At 36.2% G+C, this 20,677-nt stretch overlaps 1 protein-coding gene across 2 annotated transcripts in view; it reads left to right on the top strand.

Moving 5' to 3' along the window:
• CCDC30 (coiled-coil domain containing 30) overlaps positions 1-20,677 on the top strand; it is a 167,507-nt gene that overhangs the window by 20,132 nt on the left and 126,698 nt on the right. For both annotated transcript variants that reach the window (XM_067009865.1, XM_059074337.2), the window contains exons 4-6: positions 6,344-6,433; positions 7,764-7,917; positions 13,253-13,324. In XM_067009865.1, the coding sequence (XP_066865966.1) occupies positions 6,344-6,433; positions 7,764-7,917; positions 13,253-13,324 (316 nt within the window). The remainder of the gene's footprint in view (positions 1-6,343; positions 6,434-7,763; positions 7,918-13,252; positions 13,325-20,677) is intronic.

Genomic DNA, 20,677 nt, shown 5'->3' with positions numbered 1-20,677 from the left:
GAATATATGGCATGAGACTATCCATTCTAAGTTGTTTTGGGTTGTTTCCAATTTATATCTATTATGAATGTAATATAATCTGTCAGTTATGCTGCTATGAATATTCTTATATATGTGCATGCACTTGTGTAGGATATATAACCTAGGAGTAGATTTAGGGAGCTGTAGAGTATGTAGATTTTCAGCTTTGCCAGATAATGTCAAACCATCTCCTTAAGTAGTGGTACCAATTTATACTGGCACCAATAAATAGTGTATGAGAGTGCCTTTGTTCCTCATCAACACTTGATGTTGTCAGACTTTTAAATTTTTGCTAAACTATTGGGTGCATAATGATATCTCATGTTGGTTTTAATTAGCATTTCCCTGATTACTAGTGAACTTAGTATGATTATCTATCATTTGGATTTCCCATTTTATTAGTGTTTATTCAGGCCTTTTGTCCATTTAAAAACTGAGTTGTCTTTTTCTTACTGATTTATAGGAATTCTCTACGTTCTGGTTTCAAGTCTTTTATTGATTATGTGTATCACAAATACTTTTTTCCCACTTTGTGGTTTGTGTTTTTAATATTCTTAATAATGTCTTTTAATGAATGGAAGTTCCTAAATTTAATGTAGTTCATTTTATCGATCATTTGTCTTATGGTTAGTGTTTTTCTGTCTTGTTTAAGAAATCTTTGCTTTCTGGGATTTTGATTTTTGCTTTTATTGAATCTATAAATCAATTTAAGAGGAATTGACTATCTTAAATTATTGATATCATTTGTGATCATGGACTATCTCTCCATTTATTTTTTAATGTATATAAATAAAGTTTTATAATTTTCCCTACAAAATCTTGCACATTTTAAAAATATTTATTGCTAGATACTTCATATTTTGGGGTGCTATTAATAGTAAATGCTATATTTATTAATAATTTAATTTTCTAATGATTGGTAGTATTAAAAGTATAATTATTTTAATATATTGACTATACCTACCAATGTTGCTAAAATTTCCCACTTATCTTAATAATTTATTTGAAGATTTAAAATTTTTTCTACCTGTACAGTCCTATCTGGGAATAATGATACTTTTGTTCCTTCCTTTCCAATTTGATTCCTTTTAATTCTTTTATTTACCTTACTATGCTGGCTAGGATCTCTAGTATTATCTTGAATAGGAAACATACTTGTCTAGTTAATGATATTAGAGAAAAAGTATTCAGTGGTATGAAGTTTGATTAAGGGTTGGGTTTCTTTATTTTATTATTTTATTTTATTTTATTTATTTATTTGGAAACCATTCCATTCTTTTTTTTTAACATCTTTATTGGAGTATAAATGTTTTACAATAGTGTGTTAGTTTCTCCTTTACAACAAAGTGAATCAGTTATACATATACATATGTTCCCATATCTCTTCCCTCTTGCGTCACCCTCCCTCCCACCCTCCCTATCCCACCACTCTAGGTGGTCACAAAGCACAGAGGTGATCTCCCTGTGCTATGCAGCAGCTTCCCACTAGCTATCTAATTTACATTTGGTAGTGTATATATGTCTATGCCACTCTCTCAGTTGGTCACAGCTTACTCTTCCCCCTCCCCATATCCTCAAGTCCATGCTTTAGTAGGTCTGTGTTTTATTCCCATCCTATGACTAATCTCTTCATGACATTTTTTTCTTAGATTCCATATATATGTGTTAGCATACGGTATTTGTTTTTCTCTTTCTGACTTACTTCACTCTGTATGACAGACTCCAGGTCTATCTACCTCATTACAAATAACTCAGTTTCATTTCTTTTTATGGCTGAGTAATATTCCATTGTATATATGTGCCACATCTTCTTTATCCATTCATCTGTTGATGGAACTTAGGTTGCTTCCATGTCCTGGCTATCGTAAATAGAGCTGCAATGAACATTTTGGTACATGACTCTTTTTGAATTATGGTTTTATCAGGGTATATGCCCAGTAGTGGGATTGCAGGGTCGTATGGTATTTCTATTTGTAGTTTTTTAAGGAACCTCCATACTGTTCTCCATAGTGGCTGTATCAATTTACATTCCCACCAGCAGTGCAAGAGTGTTCCCTTTTCTCCACACCCTCTCCAGCATTTATTGTTTGTAGACTTTTTGATGATGGCCATTCTGACCAGTGTGAGATGATATCTCATTGTAGTTTTGATTTGCATTTCTCTAATGATTAATGATGTTGAGCATTCTTTCATGTGTTTGTTGGCAATCTGTATATCTTCCTTGGAGAAATGTTTATTTAGTTCTTCTGCCCATTTTTGGATTGGGTTGTTTGTTTTTTTGTTCTTGAGCTGCATGAGTTGCTTATAAATTTTGGATATTAATCCTTTGTCAGTTGCTTCATTGGCAAATATTTTCTCCCATTCTGACAGTTGTCTTTTCATCTTGTTTATGGTTTTCCTTGCTGTGCAAAAGCTTTTAAGTTTCATTAGGTCCCATTTGTTTATTTTTGTTATTTCCGTTTCTCTAGGAGATGGGTCAAAAAGGATCTTGCTGTGATTTATATCATAGAGTGTTCTGCCTATGTTTTCCTCTAAGAGTTTGATAGTGTCTGGCCTTACATTTAGGTCTTTAACCCATTTTGAGTTTATTTTTGTGTGTGGTGTTAGGGAATGTTCTAATTTCATACTTTTACAGGTAGCTGTCCAGTTTTCCCAGCACCACTTATTGAAGAGGCTCTCTTTTCTCCATTGTATATCCTTCCCTTCTTTATCAAAGATAAGGTGACCATATGTGTGTGGGTTTATCTCTGGGCTTTCTATCCTGTTCCATTGATCTATTTTTCTGTTTTTGTGCCAGTACCATACTGTCTTGATTACTGTAGCCTTGTAGTATAGTCTGAAGTCAGGGAGCCTGATTCCTCCAGCTCCATTTTTCGTTCTCAAGATTGCTTTGGCTATTTGGGGTCTTTTGTGTTTCCATACAAATTGTGAAATTTTTTGTTCTAGTTCTGTAAAAAATGCCAGTGGTAATTTGATAGGGATCGAATTGAATCTGTAGATTGCTTTGTGTAGTAGAGTCATTTTCACAATGTTGATTCTTCCAATCCAAGAACATGGTATATTTCTCCACCTATTTGTATCATCTTTAATTTCTTTCATAAGTGTCTTATAGTTTTCTGCATACAAGTCTTTTGTCTCCTTAGGTAGGTTTATTCCTAGATATGTTATTCTTTTTGTTGCAGTGGTAAACAGGAGTGTTTTCTTTATTTCACTTTCAGATTTTTCATCATTAGTGTATATGAATGCAAGAGATTTCTGTGCATTAATTTTGTATCCTGCTACTTTACCAAATTCATTGATTAGCTCTAATAGTTTTCTGGTAGCATCTTTAGGATTCTCTATGTATAGTATCATGTCATCTGCAAAGAGTGACAGCTTTACTTCTTCTTTCCTATTCGGATTCCTTTTATTTCTTTTTATTCTCTGATTGCTGTGGCTAGAACTTCCAAAACTATGTTGAATAAGAGTGGTGAGAGTGGGCAACCTTGTCTTGTTCCTGATCTTAGTGGAAATGGTTTCAGTTTTTCACCATTGAGAACAATGCTGGCTGTGGGTTTGTCATATATGGCCTTTATTATTTTGAGGTAAGTTCCCTCTATGCCTACTTTCTGCAGGGTTTTTATCATAAATGGGTGTTGAATTTTGTCAAAGCTTTTTCTGCATCTATTGAGATGATCATATGGTTTTTCTCCTTCAGTTTGTTGATATGGTGTATCACGTTGATTGATTTGCGTATATTGAAGAATCCTTGCATTCCTGGAATAAACCCCACTTGATCATGGTTTATGATCCTTTTAATGTGCTGTTGGATTCTGTTTGCTAGTATTTTGTTGAGGATTTTTGCATCTATGTTCATCAGTGATATTGGCCTGTAGTTTTCTTTCTTTGTGACGTCTTTGTCTGGTTTTGGTATCAGGGTGATGGCGGCCTCATAGAATGAGTTTGGGAGTGTTCCTCCCTCTGCTATCTTTTGGAAGAGTTTGAGAAGGATAGGTGTTAGCTCTTCTCTAAATGTTTGATAGAATTCACCTGTGAAGCCATCTGGTCCTGGGCTTTTGTTTGTTGGAAGATTTTTAGTCACAGTTTCAATTTCAGTGCTTGTGATTGGTCTGTTCATATTTTCTATTTCTTCCTGGTTCAGTCTCAGCAGCTTGTGCATTTCTAAGAATTTGTCCATTTCTTCCAAGTTGTCCATTTTATTGGCATAAACTTGCTTATAGTAATCTCTAATAATCTTTTGTATTTCTGCAGTGTCAGTTGTTACATCTCCTTTTTCATTTCTAATTCTATTGATTTGAGTCTTCTCCCTTTTTTTCTTGATGAGTCTGGCTAATGGTTTATCAATTTTATTTATCTTCTCAAAGAACCAGTTTTTACTTTTATTGATCTTTGCTATTGTTTCCTTCATTTCTTTTTCATTTATTTCTGATCTGATCTTTATGATTTCTTTCCTTCTGCTAAATTTGGGGTTTTTTTGTTCTTCTTTCTCTGATTGCTTTAGGTGCAAAGTTAGGTTATTTGTTCGAGATGTTTCCTGTTTCCTAAGGTATGATTGTATTGCTATAAACTTGCCTCTTAGCACTGCTTTTGCTGTATCCCATAGGTTTGGGGTCGTCGTGTCTCCATTGTCATTTGTTTCTAAGTATTTTTTTATTTCCTCTTTGATTTCTTCAGTGAGCACTTCGTTATTAAGTAGTGTATTGTTTAGCCTCCATGTGTTTGTATTTTTTACAGATCTTTTCTTGTAATTGATATCTAGTCTTATAGCGTTGTGGTCGGAAAAGATACTTGATACGATTTCAATTTTCTTAAATTTGCCAAGGCTAGATTTGTGACCCAGTATATGATCTATCCTGGAGAATGTTCCATGAGCACTTGAGAAAAATGTGTATTCTGTTGTTTTTGGATGGAATGTCCTATAAATATCAATTAAGTCCATCTTGTGTAATATATCATTTAAAGCTTGTGTTTCCTTATTTATTTTCATTTTGGATGATCTGTCCATTTGTGAAAGTGGGGTGTTAAAGTCCACTACTATGATTGTGTTACTGTCGATTTCCCCTTTTATGGCTGTCAGTATTTGCCTTATGTATTGAGGTGCTCCTATGTTGGGTGCATAAATATTTACAATTGTTATATCTTCTTCATGGATAGATCCCTTGATCATTATGTAGTGTCCTTCTTTGTCTCTTGTAATGGTTTTTATTTTAAAGTCTATTTTGTCTGATATGAGAATGGGTTTCTTTTAATGATACACTTTGTCAGGTTAAGAAAGTTCTCTTTTATTCCTAGTTTGTTAAGAGCTTTTATTAGGAATTAATGTTGAGTTTATAAAATGTTTTTTCTATAGCCATTGAGATAATGAAGTAATTTAGAATTTTCATCTGTTAATGTGAGAATTTCACTGACTAATTTTTCTAATGTTAAACCTATCTTGCGTTCCTGGGATAAATCCAACTTGTTCATGATTTGTTATCCTTTCTAAATATTATAGATTCAGTTTGATAAAATTTTATTTAAGTTTTTGCATCTATGTTTATTAGTGAGATTGCCCTGTGATTTTTCTTTTTGTATTATCATTGTCAGGCTTTAATATCAAGGTCTGGCTAGCCAGTGTTAGCCAACCTTTTTTTCATTATTTCCTCCATAATGACACTTTTTAAAGATTTTTTTGTTTTGTTTGTTTGTTTATTTTATTTTTGGCTGTGTTAGGTTTTCGTTGCTGTGCTTGGGCCTTTCCCTAGTTGCGGCGAGCAGGGGCTACTCTTCGTTGCAGTGCACAGGCTTCTCATTGTGGTGGCTTCTCTTGTTGTGAAGCACGGGCTCTAGGCACACAGGCTCAGTAGTTGTGGTTTGTGGGCTCTGGAGAGCAGGCTCAGTAGTTGTGGTGCACCAGCTTAGTTGCTCCACTGCTTGTGGGATCTTCCCAGACCAGGGCTTGAACCTGTGTCCCCTGCATTGGCAGGCGGATTCTTAACCACTACACCACCAGGGAAACCCAATAAATGACACTTCTTAGATTATTTTTTCTATCACTCTCCCATGAAATTTTAATGGCACTGATATAAAGTAATTCTATTTATGTACTGGAGGCATCTGCACTTTGTACTTGAAAGGGTAAGATTTCCCCCCCCCCCCAGAAATCAGTTTGCACTCCCTTGGGGGCAATATTGTCTCATTGAGAATGCATGGTCTCACCTCATAAAATGGATTGGACTATGCTCCCTCTTTTTTTACGTGGTTATTTTTAAAAATTTAAATGGCATTTTTATTCATGAAGCTGATTGATGTAATTTTCATTCACCTCTTAATATTTACTTAGGAGAAATTTGAACAAACTCACCAGCCTCTGCAAAGGGAACATCAGAAACATCAAGAACTTGTGCATCAGTCTAAAAAAAGTCTGAGTGAGGTAAGAAAAAAATTACAATCTTTTACTTAATAACAGTAGCTAGTTACAAGTTAGCTTTTACCTTGGAAGTATTTTGTTTGAATATATTAAAATGTACAAATCCATGCTGTAAAAGATATCAGTTGTGGATAAGAGTATTATAAACACATCAGAAAACTTTGGGAAGAAGAAAAAAGTCAGTCACCTATTTAACACAATAGCTGATTTTTATTGAATGTATCAAAACTTAAACAATTGATGTGTGTTATGTCCTTTGTAAAATCACCTTGGGACAGTACACACTTCTTCCCAAATATGTTTGGAGCTTCTTTTGGGGGGGGAGTCCTTTAGACTGTATAGCACATTATTTTACATATAATTAATTCTGTTTGTGGAAATTATTTTTTGATCTGGGGAAATGTTATTAAGAGCTAAATCCAGTGAATAAAGCATATACAGAGAATTTAACAATGGGAAGTAACCCAAGATAAATATATATGGATGAAACTGTATATCCATAATAGTATTATTTTCAATAGCAAAAATTGGAAACTACCAAAATGTTGAAATGATTATATAAATTATGCTGCACCCACTGGAACATTATATAGCCTTTAAAAATAATCATTACAAAATCTGTACAGCAATATAGAAAAATGTTCCTTGTATAATGTTAAATGAAAAAGCCAGACAGAAACGTGTATATAGATTGGGATTATGACTATGTAAAAAATGTACGTAAATAAAAAATACTGCAAGGAAATACACCAGTAAGCTAAAAATAGTTTTGTTATGTAGATGGTATTGGTTATTTTCTTATTTTTTAGAAAAATTTGTGTAATGATTATATTCATATTAAATAAATACATATCTTGGAGATCAAAAGCAAAATATCATTGAGGTTGAATTTCTTACTTAGTTTTTAAAATGTTTTGAAAGTAATTGTAGGAAAGGAGCTCTAAACGTGATTTGAGCCTTAATTGTGTACATACCTTGAAATTAAATGAAATACCTTAAGTAAAGGCATTTTATAAACTATATTTAATTACCATATAAATGAAGAGTATTTTCACTCTCTTTGGACAAATGATAATTTTTAGGATTAAATTTCTATTATATAACCATAATCTCTTAGATATGTTAGGTTTGAACCTTGTGAAATTGCATGTTTATAGGTTAAAAACAATCAAATATCACCAATTTTCTATGGTTCAACCTAATAAAAGAAATGCACATAAATATTCTGTTTGCTACTCTTCTTTATTGGCTTTCAAACATTTATAGATAATAGCATGATGTCATAAGGGTATATTTACTTTTTGGTGTACTACTAACAATATTTTTATTTCAGTCCCATAATGAAGACCCAGAAAAAGGTAAAATATCACAAAACTGCAGAGAGAGAGATATGGAACAAGTAACAAGGAGGTTAGGGATGGCCCCTGAAGAGATCCGAAGGCTCACTGATGAACTGCAAGGGAAGGAGAAAGAACAGAGTAAATTAGGTAAGCTGTGGTTACAGATGAACATGTCTAACAATGTTTTAAGTGTAATGATCCTACTCAGGTTGGAACATGAGAGCACTGAGGAAAAAAATCTTTTACGATAAACACATAAAAGTCTGATATACAGCCTCATTTTCTACAGTGTTCAGAAATTTTTATTGAAGCATAGTATAACATACCTACCAAAAAGTGTACAACTCCAATATTTACACTACCCAGTGCAAGAAATTTCCAGCACTCTGGAAGCCCTGTTTCTTCTTCCTATGTCTATATATTCTCTCCTCCCCCAAAATAATGGCTATCCTAACTTTTTTTTTTTTTTTTTTTGTGGTACGCGGGCCTCTCACTGCTGTGGCCTCTCCCATTGCGGAGCACAGGCTCCGGATGCACAGGCTCAGCGGCCATGGCTCACGGGCCCAGCCGCTCCGCGGCATGTGAGATCTTCCCGGACCGGGGCACTAACCCGTGTCCCCTGCATCGGCAGGCGGATTCTCACACTGCACCACCAGGGAAGCCCTATCCTAACTTTTAAGGTTATTTCTGAGTTTTGACTACAGGGAGTATGCATCCTTTTGTTTGTTTCTTTCGTTCAATCTTATGTTTGTGAGATTCATTTATGTTGTTGCATGTAGCAGTAGTTTGTTCACTTTTTTGTTTGTACTCTAGTATTCCATTGAATAAGCCTACTCAATATATTCTATTTATCCATTCTACTGATGATGGACATTTATGTTGTTTCCAGTTGTGCTCTATTATGAATTGTGCTGCTATGAATATTCTTGTGCTTATCTATACATCTCTGATCATGACATTCCTAAGAGTAGAATTATTAGATCAAAGGGTTACGGGTTTGTTCTACTTTGGTAGATACTGCCATACTGTCTTCCAAATAGTTGTATTAATTTAAGGTCTTCTCAGTTGTATATGAGATTTTGGTTGCTTCACACTCTTTGTCAATACTCAGTATTGTCAGTCTTATTAATTTTAACTTCTCTGATGAGTATGTACTAGTATTTAATTGTGGCTTTACTTTGCATTTCTCTGACAGCTAACGATGTTGAAAATCCTTTAATATGTTTGTTGCTGTTGTTATTGCTCATTTAGATATACTATTTTGTGAAGTTCCTGCTCAAGTCTCGCACATATTTTTCTGTTGGGTTGTATCTTTATGTTTTGTAGGAGTTTATTAATTTGTAGGAGTTTTCTGTATATTCTGGATATGAGCCTTTTGTTGGATATAAATGTCATGTTAAATTTTTTTGCCATATAGAAATGCTAATATTTATCAAGTCAGATTTAACCAAGTTATTCTTTATGGCTTCTGGGTTTTCATGTGTAAAGTCTTTTCTGTATCACTACAAGGTTATTGAAAATGTTCTCCTCTGGTGATTTTTATTCTTTTAGTGCTTTTATGGATTTATTATTTATGTTTCAATCTTTGCTTTATCTATAATTTATTTTAGTATGAAGTTTAAATTTTTTTAATGATTTCCTCTCTATATAATTTGCAATAATTAAAGAAATTAGGCTGATTCTTTTTCATGCAGTATATATGTTACTTTAGGATCATTTCTTAAAAATGTTACATCTATAAAACAATAATGATCCTGCCAAATTGATTGTGGAATTAAAAACAAAGAATATCAGGAGGGTTGAGATTTTGTTAAGAATGCATTTTAGGGCTTCCCTGGTGGCGCAGTGGTTGAGAATCTGCCTGCCGATGCAGGGGACATGGGTTCGTGCCCCGGTCCGGGAAGATCCCCCATGCCACGGAGTGGCTGGGCCCCTGAGCCATGGCCACTGAACCTGTGCATCCGGAGCCTGTGCTCCGCGATGGGAGAGGCCACAACAGTGAGAGGCCCGCGTACCACACACACAAAAAAAAAGAATGCATTTTAAGCAGTGAACACAAATGACCTTTTCAGAATGATGGAAAATTGGGCTAATGGGTACACAATTGCATATATTTGTCAAAATTCATCAAATTACTTAAAAGGATGAATTTTACTACATGCAAAGTATATCTCAATAAACCCAATTAGAAAAAGAAAGAAATTTGGCCACGTGAGTCTGATGAGAAGCAGTCTGCTACTTGTGGTACAGAAGGAGAAAGGAAAAAGCAGGAGCCCTGTTATGTTTAGTTACATTTGGATGCAGCAGAACACAATCACATAGCACCCTGTTCCATCAGCACTTGGTTGCTCTGGTGGATCCTAAACTATTAGTTGAAAACTGTCTGCACAGTGAGTATCCCCAGGGGACTGCTGGGAAGCTGAGTTAGCAAGTCCTTTTAAAATATCATATGTAGTGTCAGTGTGGGCCTTACGTGTTACTTCTTGAATAATCCATCAGATTTAGAGCCAGAATTTATTCCTAGGTATATGTTACATGATACTGTTTCCCAAGTATTAGCCTATTTCTTTCAACAAACTGACTCTTTTATTATTATTTTTATTTTGTTTTGTTTTGTTTTGTTTGTTTGTTTGGTTTTTTTTGTGGTACGCAGGCCTCTCACTGCTGTGGCCTCTCCCGTTGCGGAGCACAGGCTCTGGACGCACAGGCTCAGCGGCCATGGCTCACGGGCCCAGCCGCTCCGCGGCATGTGGGATCTTCCCGGACTGGGGCACAAACCCGCATCCCCTGCATCGGCAGGAGGACTCCCAACCACTGCGCCACCAGGGAAGCCCAAACTGACTCTTTTAAATGGAAGACTTTATTTTAATTTATTTTCTAGCTCTCTTTATATCACACCCAAAAATTTGGATGGGAATGAAAAATTTTGGCCAATAATAAAAATAGTTTTCAATAATAAAAAATACATGCCAAATATTTATTTATTCTTCAATAAATAAATTACAAGAAAAAGATGAATTTTTAAAGGTTCAAAGGAATTATTAACTAAATATAATGTGTGGCCTTTACTGGATTCTGATTCAAACAAGTTTTTTAACATTTATGAAACAGTTGGAAGTTTGAATGCTAATTGGCTATTTGTATTAAGGAATTCTTGTTAAATTTCCTTAATCACACATAATGGTATTGAGTTTATATTTAAAAAGAGTCCTTATCTTTTAGAGATACATAGTGAAATATTTATAGATGAATGATATGATGTCTGGGAGATGCTTCAAAAGGCCTCTACCTCACACCTACACAAAAATTAACTCAAAGTGGACCACAGAACTAAATGTAAGAGTTAAAATTATAAAATGCTTAGAAGAAAACACAAGAGTAAATCCTTATGATCTGGAGTTAGACAATCATATGTTAGATATAACACCAAAAGCAAGAGTGATAAGAGAAAACCTAATAAATTGTACTTACTCAAAGTTTAAAATTTCTGTACTTCAAAAGATACTAACAAGAAAGTGAAAAGACAAACCACAGACTGAGAGAAATATTTGCAAATTATGTGTTTGATGTGGGACTCATACCCAGAATATATGAAGAATTCTCACATATTCTTTTATACTATTATAAAAAGACAGCCCAATTTTAAAGTAAACAAAATAAAATTTGAGTAGGCATTTCTTTAGAGAAGGTATATGAATGGCCAATAGGCACATGAAAAGATGCTCAACATCATTGGTCATTAGGGAAGTGCAAATTAAAACAATGAGATCCCTCTTCACACCCTCTAGAATGGCTATAATAAAAAAGACAATGACAAGTGTTGGCAAGGATGTATAGAAATTGGAACATTTCTGATGGGATTGTAAAATGATGAAAACACTTTGGAAAACAATTTGGTAGTTTCTCAAGGTATTAAATGTAAAATTATCATGTGACCCAGCAATTCCACTCCTGCGTGACCCAGGAGAAATGAAGATGTATGTCCACTCAAAAACTTGTATGAGAAATTAACACAACATTGTAAGTCAACTACACTTCAATAAAATAAATTTTTAAAAAACCTTGTATGTGAATGTTCAGAGCACTATTATTTATAGTAGCCAAAACATAGAAACAACTCAAACGTCCATCATTTGGTGAGTAGATAAACAAAACGTGGTATATCCATCCTATGCAGAAAATAGTTAACATAGAAAACCTCCTAGTGGGAAGCTGCTGTATAGTACAGGGAGATAAGCTCAATGCTTTGTGATGACCTAGAGGGGTGAAGGAATAGGGAGGGTAGGAGGGAGGCTCAAGAAGGAGGGGATATGGGGATACATGTATCCATATAGCTGATTCACTTTATTGTACAGCAGAAACTAATACAACATTGTAATGCAATTATACTCCAATAAAGATGTAAAAAAAAAAAGAAGAAGACATGACACTGCTGTCCTTAGAAAGTCCTGCTTGTTAGGTTAGCCTTTGGCTAGCATCTGGAAACTTGCATTTGGGGAAGGTTCCCACCATTCCCCAATTTGTAATAGTGGCTCACTGTGCTTGACCTCTTGGTACAAACAATGTGATTTATGCTGAAAACCTGCTTTCCTTCTGAGAGTCTGGGATTTTGATGTGTCCTAGGCAGAAGGTGGTGTTTGTGTCACCAGCCCCCAATAAAGATGTTGGCCACCGAGTCTGTAATGAATTTTCCTGGTAGACAACATTTCACACAAATTGTCAATTCGTTGCTGGAGAAATTAAGCACATCCTGTGTGACTCCGCTGGGAGAAGACTCTTGGAAGCTTGTGCCTGATTTCCCTGTGCACCTTTTCTTTGTGATTGGCAATGATCTCTTAAAAGATTCATGATAGTGTCTTACTTCTGGGAGATTCCTCAACTTGCCGTTCTAGGAGGCCTATCAGCCATACCATTGTTGATGAGTAAACCACAGGAGGCAAAGTGATAAAACCTGGGTTAGAGAACCCAAATCCAAAAGACTCCAATGCCGCATATACTTTCCTTACGCCCTTCTGCTCTCATAAAATTCTTGAAGAGTACCAAAAGCAATTTCCTGAAATTTTGCTATTTTGATATTTCTAGAAAATACTGGCAAAATTCTAAATATTATTAATTGCAGGAATTAATTTTAAGTATTTCTGTGTGTAATTTCTTTTTACTAAACTGGTAGTACCATGCTTAAAAACTTTCAGCTGTTCCTGTTGTTTACAGTAGTCCAAACTCTTCAGCATAGAATCTGGTTAAGGAAACAGGGAAAGATTACAAGATCAGATGACATCAAGGACAGGGATAAATATAAGGTGTAGTGGAATATTAAGAGGGGAATCTGGAAAACATTCCGGGAGGAGGTGACATTTATGCAGAAAGTCAGGTGACAGCCATCAGAAAGAAAGTGTTCCAAAGAGAAATAGTCGTTTGAAATTTGATTACTATATTAATCAGTTGCTCCATACACAAATATTTTGTTCTTTTTTTCTTTTAGATTCTGTACTTGAGAAGTCTCAACTAGAAATTGAGAAATTGAAAGAAAATTTGATAAAGCTGAAAGAAAATGGTGAGTCATTTTAGCAGATATAACAATATTTAATAATAAAATATTAATAATATAATTTATGTTAAATTATATTTTTAAATAATATTACTTAATAAATATAATAATATTACTACTACTGCTATTGAGGCAAGAGATAGATGGGCCCCAGGCTGAACAGTTGGAGTTTGTCCCCTGTGGACAGATACTCCAAAAATACCAGGAGGGAGGAGAAGCTAAGCCCTGCCCAGACAAAAGATAAAAGACCATATATTCCTCATTCTCGAAGGAGGAGACCTTCCTGACTACACACATGCAGAAAGGATCCTTGAAGGTCGAAAAGGGAGGGGGCGCCACCCCATAGTAGGTGATGTCAGGCCTCTTCGCTAGAATCCATCTTGGCTAAGAGATGTGTGCACACATGTGGGAGGACCCTGAGATATACCAAATACAGGCTCAGGCCAGGCAAAGCAAGATGATTGGCCAAGGAAACCTGGAAGAAATGCCCCATAAAAGTGAATCAAACTACCACGAGGTACAACTCTCTCTCTGGGCCCCCCTGTGTGTCTATCCACATGTACCCTTTTTCCTTCTAATAAACACTTGTTTCATTACTTTCTGTCTTTGTGGGAATTCATTTCTGCAGAGCTGTACAGGCCAGGGCTTTGTCACTGACCATTGGTCTAGTGCCTAGGATTCAGCACTCTCAATGTCGTGGCCTGACTTTAATCTCTGGCTGGGAATGAAAATCCTGCTTCAAGCCACTGCAGACCGAGGCCACCCTAGATCACTATTATTACTATATCTACTGCTATTACTATTACTACCACTTGTCCCTTACTAACAGGTACTCTGTCAGGCATTTTATTTTATTTATTTAATTATTTTTCTTTTTTTTTTTTAACATCTTTATTGGAGTATAATTGCTTTACAATGGTGTGTTAGTTTCTGCATTATAACAAGGTGAATCGGTTATACATATACATATGTCCCCATATCTCTTCCCTCTTGTGCTCCCTCCCTCCACCCTCCCTATCCCACCCCTCTAGCTGGTCACAAAGCACCCAGCTGATCTCACTGTGCTATGCGGCTGCTTCTCACTAGCTATCTATTTTACGTTTGGTAGTGTATACATGTCCATGTCACTCTCTCACTTTGTCCCAGCTTACTCTCCCACCTCACCGTATCCTCAAGTCCATTCTCTATTAGGTCTGTGTCTTTATTCCTATCTTGCCCATAGGTTATTTATGACTTGTTTTTTTTTAAATTCCATATATATGTGTTAGCATATGGTGTTTGTTTTTCTCTTTCTGACTTACTTCACTCTGTATGACAGTCTCTAGGTCCATTGACCTTACTACAAATAACTCAATTTTATTTCTTTTTATGGCTGAGTAATATTCCATTGTATATATGTGCCACATCTTCTTTATCCATTCATCTGTCGATGGACACTTAGGTTGCTTCCATCTCCTGGCCATTGTAAATAGAGCTACAATGAAAAATTTGGTACGTGACTTTTTTTGAATAATGGTTTTTTCAGGGTATATGCCCAGTAGTGGGATTGCTGGGTCGTATGGTAGTTCTATTTGTAGTTTTTTAAGGAACCTCCATACTGTTCTCCATAGTGGCTGTATGAATTTACATTCCCACCAACAGTGCAAGAGTGTTCCCTTTTCTCCAAACCCTCTCCAGCATTTATTGTTTGTAGACTTTTTGATGATGGCCATTCTGACCAGTGTGAGATGATATCTCATTGTAGTTTTGATTTGCATTTCTCTAATGATTAATGATGTTAAGCATTCTTTCATGTGTTTGTTGGCAATCTGTATATCTTCCTTGGAGAAATGTCTATTTAGTTCTTCTGCCCATTTTTGGATTGGGTTGTTTGTTTTTTTGATATTGAGCTGCATGGGCTGATTGTAAATTTTGGATATTAATCCTTTGTCAGTTGCTTCATTTGCAAATATTTTCTCCCATTCTGACAGTTGTCTTTTCATCTTGTTTATGGTTTTCTTTGCTTTGCAAAAGCTTTTAAGTTTCATTAGGTCCCATTTGTTTATTTTTGTTTTTATTTCCATTTCTCTAGGAGGTGGGTCATAAAGGATCTTGCTGTGATTTATGTCACAGAGTGTTCTGCCTATGTTTTTCTCTAAGAGTTTGATAGTGTCTGGCCTTACATTTAGGTCTTTAATCCATTTTGAGTTTATTTTTGTGTATGGTGTTAGGGAGTGTTCTAATTTCATACTTTTACAGATAGCTGTCCAGTTTTCCCAGCACCACTTATTGAAGAGGCTGTCTTTTTTCCACTGTATATTCTTGCCTCCTTTATCAAGAGAACATGACCATATGTGTGTGGGTTTATCTCTGGGCTTTCTATCCTATTCCATTGATCTATATTTCTGTTTTTGTGCCAGTACCATACTGTCTTGATTACTGTAGCTTTGTAGTATAGTCTGAAACCAGGGAGCCTGCTTCCTCCAGGTCCGTTTTTCTTTCTCAAGATTGCTTTGGCTATTCGGGGTCTTTTGTGTTTCCATACATATTGTGAAATTTTTTTGTTCTAGTTCTGTGAAAAATGCCAGTGGTAGTTTGATAGGGATTGCATTGAATCTGTAGATTGCTTTGGGTAGTAGAGTCATTTTCACAATGTTGATTCTTCCAATCCAAGAACATGGTATATCTCTCCATCTATTTGTATCATCTTTAATTTCTTTCATCACTGTCTTCTAATTTTCTGCATACAAGTCTTTTGTCTCCTTAAGTAGGTTTATTCCTAGATATTTTATTCTTTTTGTTGCAATGGTAAACGGGAGTGTTTTCTTTATTTCACTTTCAGATTTTTCATTGTTAGTGTATATGAATGCAAGAGATTTCTGTGCATTAATTTTGTATCCTGCTACTTTACCAAATTCATTGATTAGCTCTAATAGTTTTCTGGTAGCATCTTTAGGATTCTCTATGTATAATATCATGTCATCTGTAAACAGTGACAGCTCTACTTCTTTTCTGATTTGGATTCCTTTTATTTCTTTTTCTTCTCTGATTTCTGTGGCTAAAACTTCCAAAACTGTGTTGAATAATAGTGGTGAGAGTGGGCAACCTTGTCTTGTTCCTGATCTTAGTGGAAATGGTTTCAGTTTTTCACCATTGAGGACGATGTTGACTGTGGGTTTGTCATATATGGCCTTTATTATATTGAGCAAAGTTCCCTCTATGCCTACTTTCTGCAGGGTTTTTATCATAAATGGGTGTTGAATTTTGTTGAAAGCTGTCTCTGCATCGATTGAGATGATCATATGGTTTTTCTCCTTCAATTTGTTAATATGGTATATCACATTGATTGATCTGAGTGTACTGAAGAATCCTTGCATTCCTGGGATAAACCCCACTTGATCATGGTGTATGATACTTTTAATGTGCTCTTGGATTCTGTTTGCTTGTGTTTTGTTCAGGATTTTTGCATCTATGTTCATCAGTGATATTGTCCTGTAGTTTTCTCTCCTTGTGACCTCTTCATCTGGTTTTGGTATCAGGGTGATGGTAGGCTCGTAGAATGAGTTTGGGAGTGTTCCTCCCTCTGCTATATTTTGGAAGAGTTTGAGAAGGATAGGTGTTAGCTCTTCTCTAAACGTTTGATATAATTCGTTTGTGAAGCCATCTGGTCCTGGGCTTTTGTTTGTTGGAAGATTTTTAATCACAGTTTCGTTTCCAGTGCTTGTGATTGGTCTGTTCATATTGTCTATATTTCTTCCTGGTTTAGTCTCAGAAGGTTGTGCATTTCTAAGAATTTGTCCATTTCTTCCAGGTTGCCCATTGTATTGGCATATAGTTGCTTGTAGTAATCTCTCATGATCCTTTGTATTTCTGCAGTGTCAGTTGTTACTTCTCCTTTTTCATTTCTAATTCTATTGATTTGAGACTTCTCCCTTTTTTTCTTGATGAGTCTGGCTAATGGTTTATCAATTTTGTTTATCTTCTCAAAGAAACAGCTTTTAGTTTTATTGATGTTAGCTATCATTTGCTTCATTTCTTTTTCATTTATTTCTGATCTATCTTTATGATTTCTTTCCTTCTGCTAACTTTGGGGATTTTTCTTCTTCTTTCTCTAATTGCTTTAGGTGTAAGGTTAGGTTGTTTATTTGAGATGTTTCTTGTTTCTTGGGGTAGGATCGTATTGCTATAAACTTCCCTCTTAGAACTGCTTTTGCTGCATCCCATAGGTTTGGGGTCATTGTGTTTTCATTGTCATTTGTTTCTAGGTATTTTTTGATTTCTTCAGTGATCTCTTGGTTATTAAGTAGTGTGTTGTTTAGCTTCCATGTGTTTGTATTTTTTACAGATTTCTTCCTGTAATTGATATCTAGTCTCATAGGATTGTGGTCAGAAAAGATACTTCATACGATTTCAGTTTTCTTAAATATACCATGGCTTGACTTGTGACCCAAGATGTGATCTATCCTGTAGAATGTTCCATGAGCACTTGAGAAGAATGTGTATTCTGTTGTTTTTGGATGGAATGTCCTGTAAATATCAATTAAGTCCATCTTGTTTAATGTATCATTTAAAGCTTGTGTTTCCTATTGTTTTTCATTTTGGATGATCTGTCCATTGGTGAAAGTGGGGTTTAAAGTCCCCTACTATGATTGTGTTACTGTCGATTTCCACTTTTATGGTTGTTAGTATTTGCCTCCTGTATTGAGGTGCTCCTATATTGGGTGCATAAATATTTACAATTGTTATATCTTCTTCTTGGATAGATCCTTTGATCATTATGTAGTGTCCTTCTTTGTCTCTTATAATAGTCTTCGTTTTAAAGTCTATTTTGTGTGATATGAGAATTGCTACTACAGCTTTCTTTTGATTTGCGTTTGCATGGAATATCTTTTTCTATCCCCTCACTTTCAGTCTGTATGTGTCCCTAGGTTTGAAGTGGGTCTTTTGTAGACAGCATATATACAGGTCTTGTTTTTGTATCTATTCAGCCAATCAATGTCTTTTGGTTGGAACATTTAATCCATTTACATTTAAGGTAATTATCGATATGTATGTTCCTATTACCATTTTCTTAATTGTTTTGGGTTTGTTATTGTAGGTCTTTTCCTTCTCTTGTGTTTCCTGCCTAGAGAAGTTCCTTTAGCATTTGTTGAAAAGCTGGTTTGTGGCGCTGAATTCTCTTAGCTTTTGCTTGTCTGTAAAGGTTTTAATTTCCCCGTCAAATCTGAATGAGATACTTGCTAGGGAGAGTAATCTTGGTTGTAGGTTTTTCTCCTTCGTCACTTTGTGTCTTGCCACTCCCTTCTGGCTTACAGAGTTTCTGCTGAAAGATCAGCAGATCTTTTGTTTGTTTGTTTGTTAACCTTATGGGGGTCCCTTCTGTGTTATTTGTTGTTTTTCCCTTGCTGCTTTTATTATTTTTTCCTTGTATTTAATTTTTGATAGTTTGATTAATATGTGTTTTGGCGAATTTCTCCTTGGATTTGTCCTGTATGGGACTCTCTGTGCTTCCTGGACTCTATTAACTATTTCCTTTCCCATATTAGGGAAGTTTTCAACTATAATCTCTTCAAATATTTTCTCAGTCCTTTTCTTTTTCTCTTCTTCTTCTGGGACCCCTATAATTCGAATGTTGGTGCATTTAATGTTGTCCCAGAGGTCTCTGAGACTGTCCTCCATTCTTTTTTCTTTGTTCTGCTCTGCAGTAGTTATTCCCACTATTTTATCTTCCAGGTCACTAATCCATTCTTCTGCCTCAGTTATTCTGCTATTGATCCCTTCTAGAGAATTTTTATTCTCATTTATTGTGTTGTTCATCTCTGTTTGTTCGCTCTTTAGTTCTTCTAGGTCCTTGTTAAATGTTTCTTGTATTTTCTCCATTCTATTTCCAATATTTTAGATTAACTTTACTATCATTATTCTGAATTCTTTTTCAGGTAGATTGCCTATTTTCTCTTCATTTGTTCGGTCTGGTGGGTTTTTGCCTTGCTCCTTTATCTGCTGTGTGTTTCTCTGTGTTCTCATTTTGCTTAACTTACTGTGTTTGGGGTCTCCTTTTCACAGGCTGCAGGTTCATAGTTCCCTTTGTTTTTGGTGTCTGTCCCCAGTGGCTAAGGTTGGTTCAGTAGGTTGTGTAGGCTTCCTGGTGAAGGGGACTAGTGGCTGTGTTCTGGTGGATGAGGCTGGTACTTTTCTTTCTGGTGGGCAGGTCCACGTCTGGTGGTGTGTTTTGGGGTGTCTGTTGCCTTATTATGATTTTGGTCAGCCTCTCTGCTAATGGATGGGTTTGTGTTCCTCTCTTTCTAGTTGTTTAGCATAGGGTGTCCAGCACTGTAGCTTGCTGGTCATTGAGTGGAGCTGGGTCTTGGCGTAGATGTAGATCTCTGGGAGATTTTCACTGTTTGATATTACGTGGAGCTGGGAGGTCTCTTGTGGACCAGTGTCCTGAACTTGGCTCTCTCATCTCAGAGGCACAGCCCTGATGCCTGGCTGGAGCACCAAGCATCCACACACCTCAGAATAAAAGGGAGAAAAAAAAGAAAGAAGGAAAGAAAGATAGAAGAAGATAAAATAAAATAAAATAAAATAATTAAAATAAAAAATATATTAAGAAAAAAAATTTTGTTTTTGTAGAAAAAAATTTTAAGAAAAATTAAAACAAAAACGGACAGACAGAACCCTAGGACAAATGGTAAAAGCAAAGCTATACGGACAAAATCACACACATGCACACTCACAAAAAGAGAAAAGGGAAAAAAATATATATATCGTTGCTCCCAAAGTCCACCTCCTCAATATGGGATGATTTGTTGTCTATTCAGGTATTCCACAGATGCAGGGTACATCAAGTTGACTGTGGAGATTTAATCCACTGCTCCTGAGGCTGCTGGGAGAGATTTCCCTTTCTCTTCTTTGTTCGCACAGCTCCCGGGGTTCAGCTTTGGATTTGGCCCTGCCTCTGCATGTAGGTCGCCGGAGGGCGTCCGTTCTTCGCTCAGACAGGACGGGGTTAAAGCAGCAGCTGATTCGGGGGCTCTGGCTCACTCAGACCAGGGGGAGGGAGGGGTACAGATGCGGGGGGAGCCTGTGGCGGTAGCCGGCGTGACATTGCACCAGCCTGAGGCACGCCATGTGTTCTCCCGGGGAAGTTGTCCCCGGATCACGGGACCCTGGCAGTGGCGGGCTGCACTGGCTACTGGGCGGGGAGGTGTGGATAGTGACCTGTGCTCACACACAGGCTTCTTTGTGGCGGCAGCAGCGGCCTTAGTGTCTCATGCCCATCTCTGGGGTCCGTGCTGATAGCCGCGGCTCGTGCCTGTCTCTGGAGCTCCTTTAAGCAGCGCTCTTAATCCCCTCTCCTCGCGTGCTAGGAAACAAAGA

The sequence above is a fragment of the Kogia breviceps genome, chromosome 1 (assembly GCF_026419965.1).
Source record: "Kogia breviceps isolate mKogBre1 chromosome 1, mKogBre1 haplotype 1, whole genome shotgun sequence".
NCBI lineage: Eukaryota > Metazoa > Chordata > Mammalia > Artiodactyla > Physeteridae > Kogia > Kogia breviceps.
Note: the sequence above shows the minus strand (reverse complement) of the source record. Positions and strands in the feature narration are given on the sequence as shown.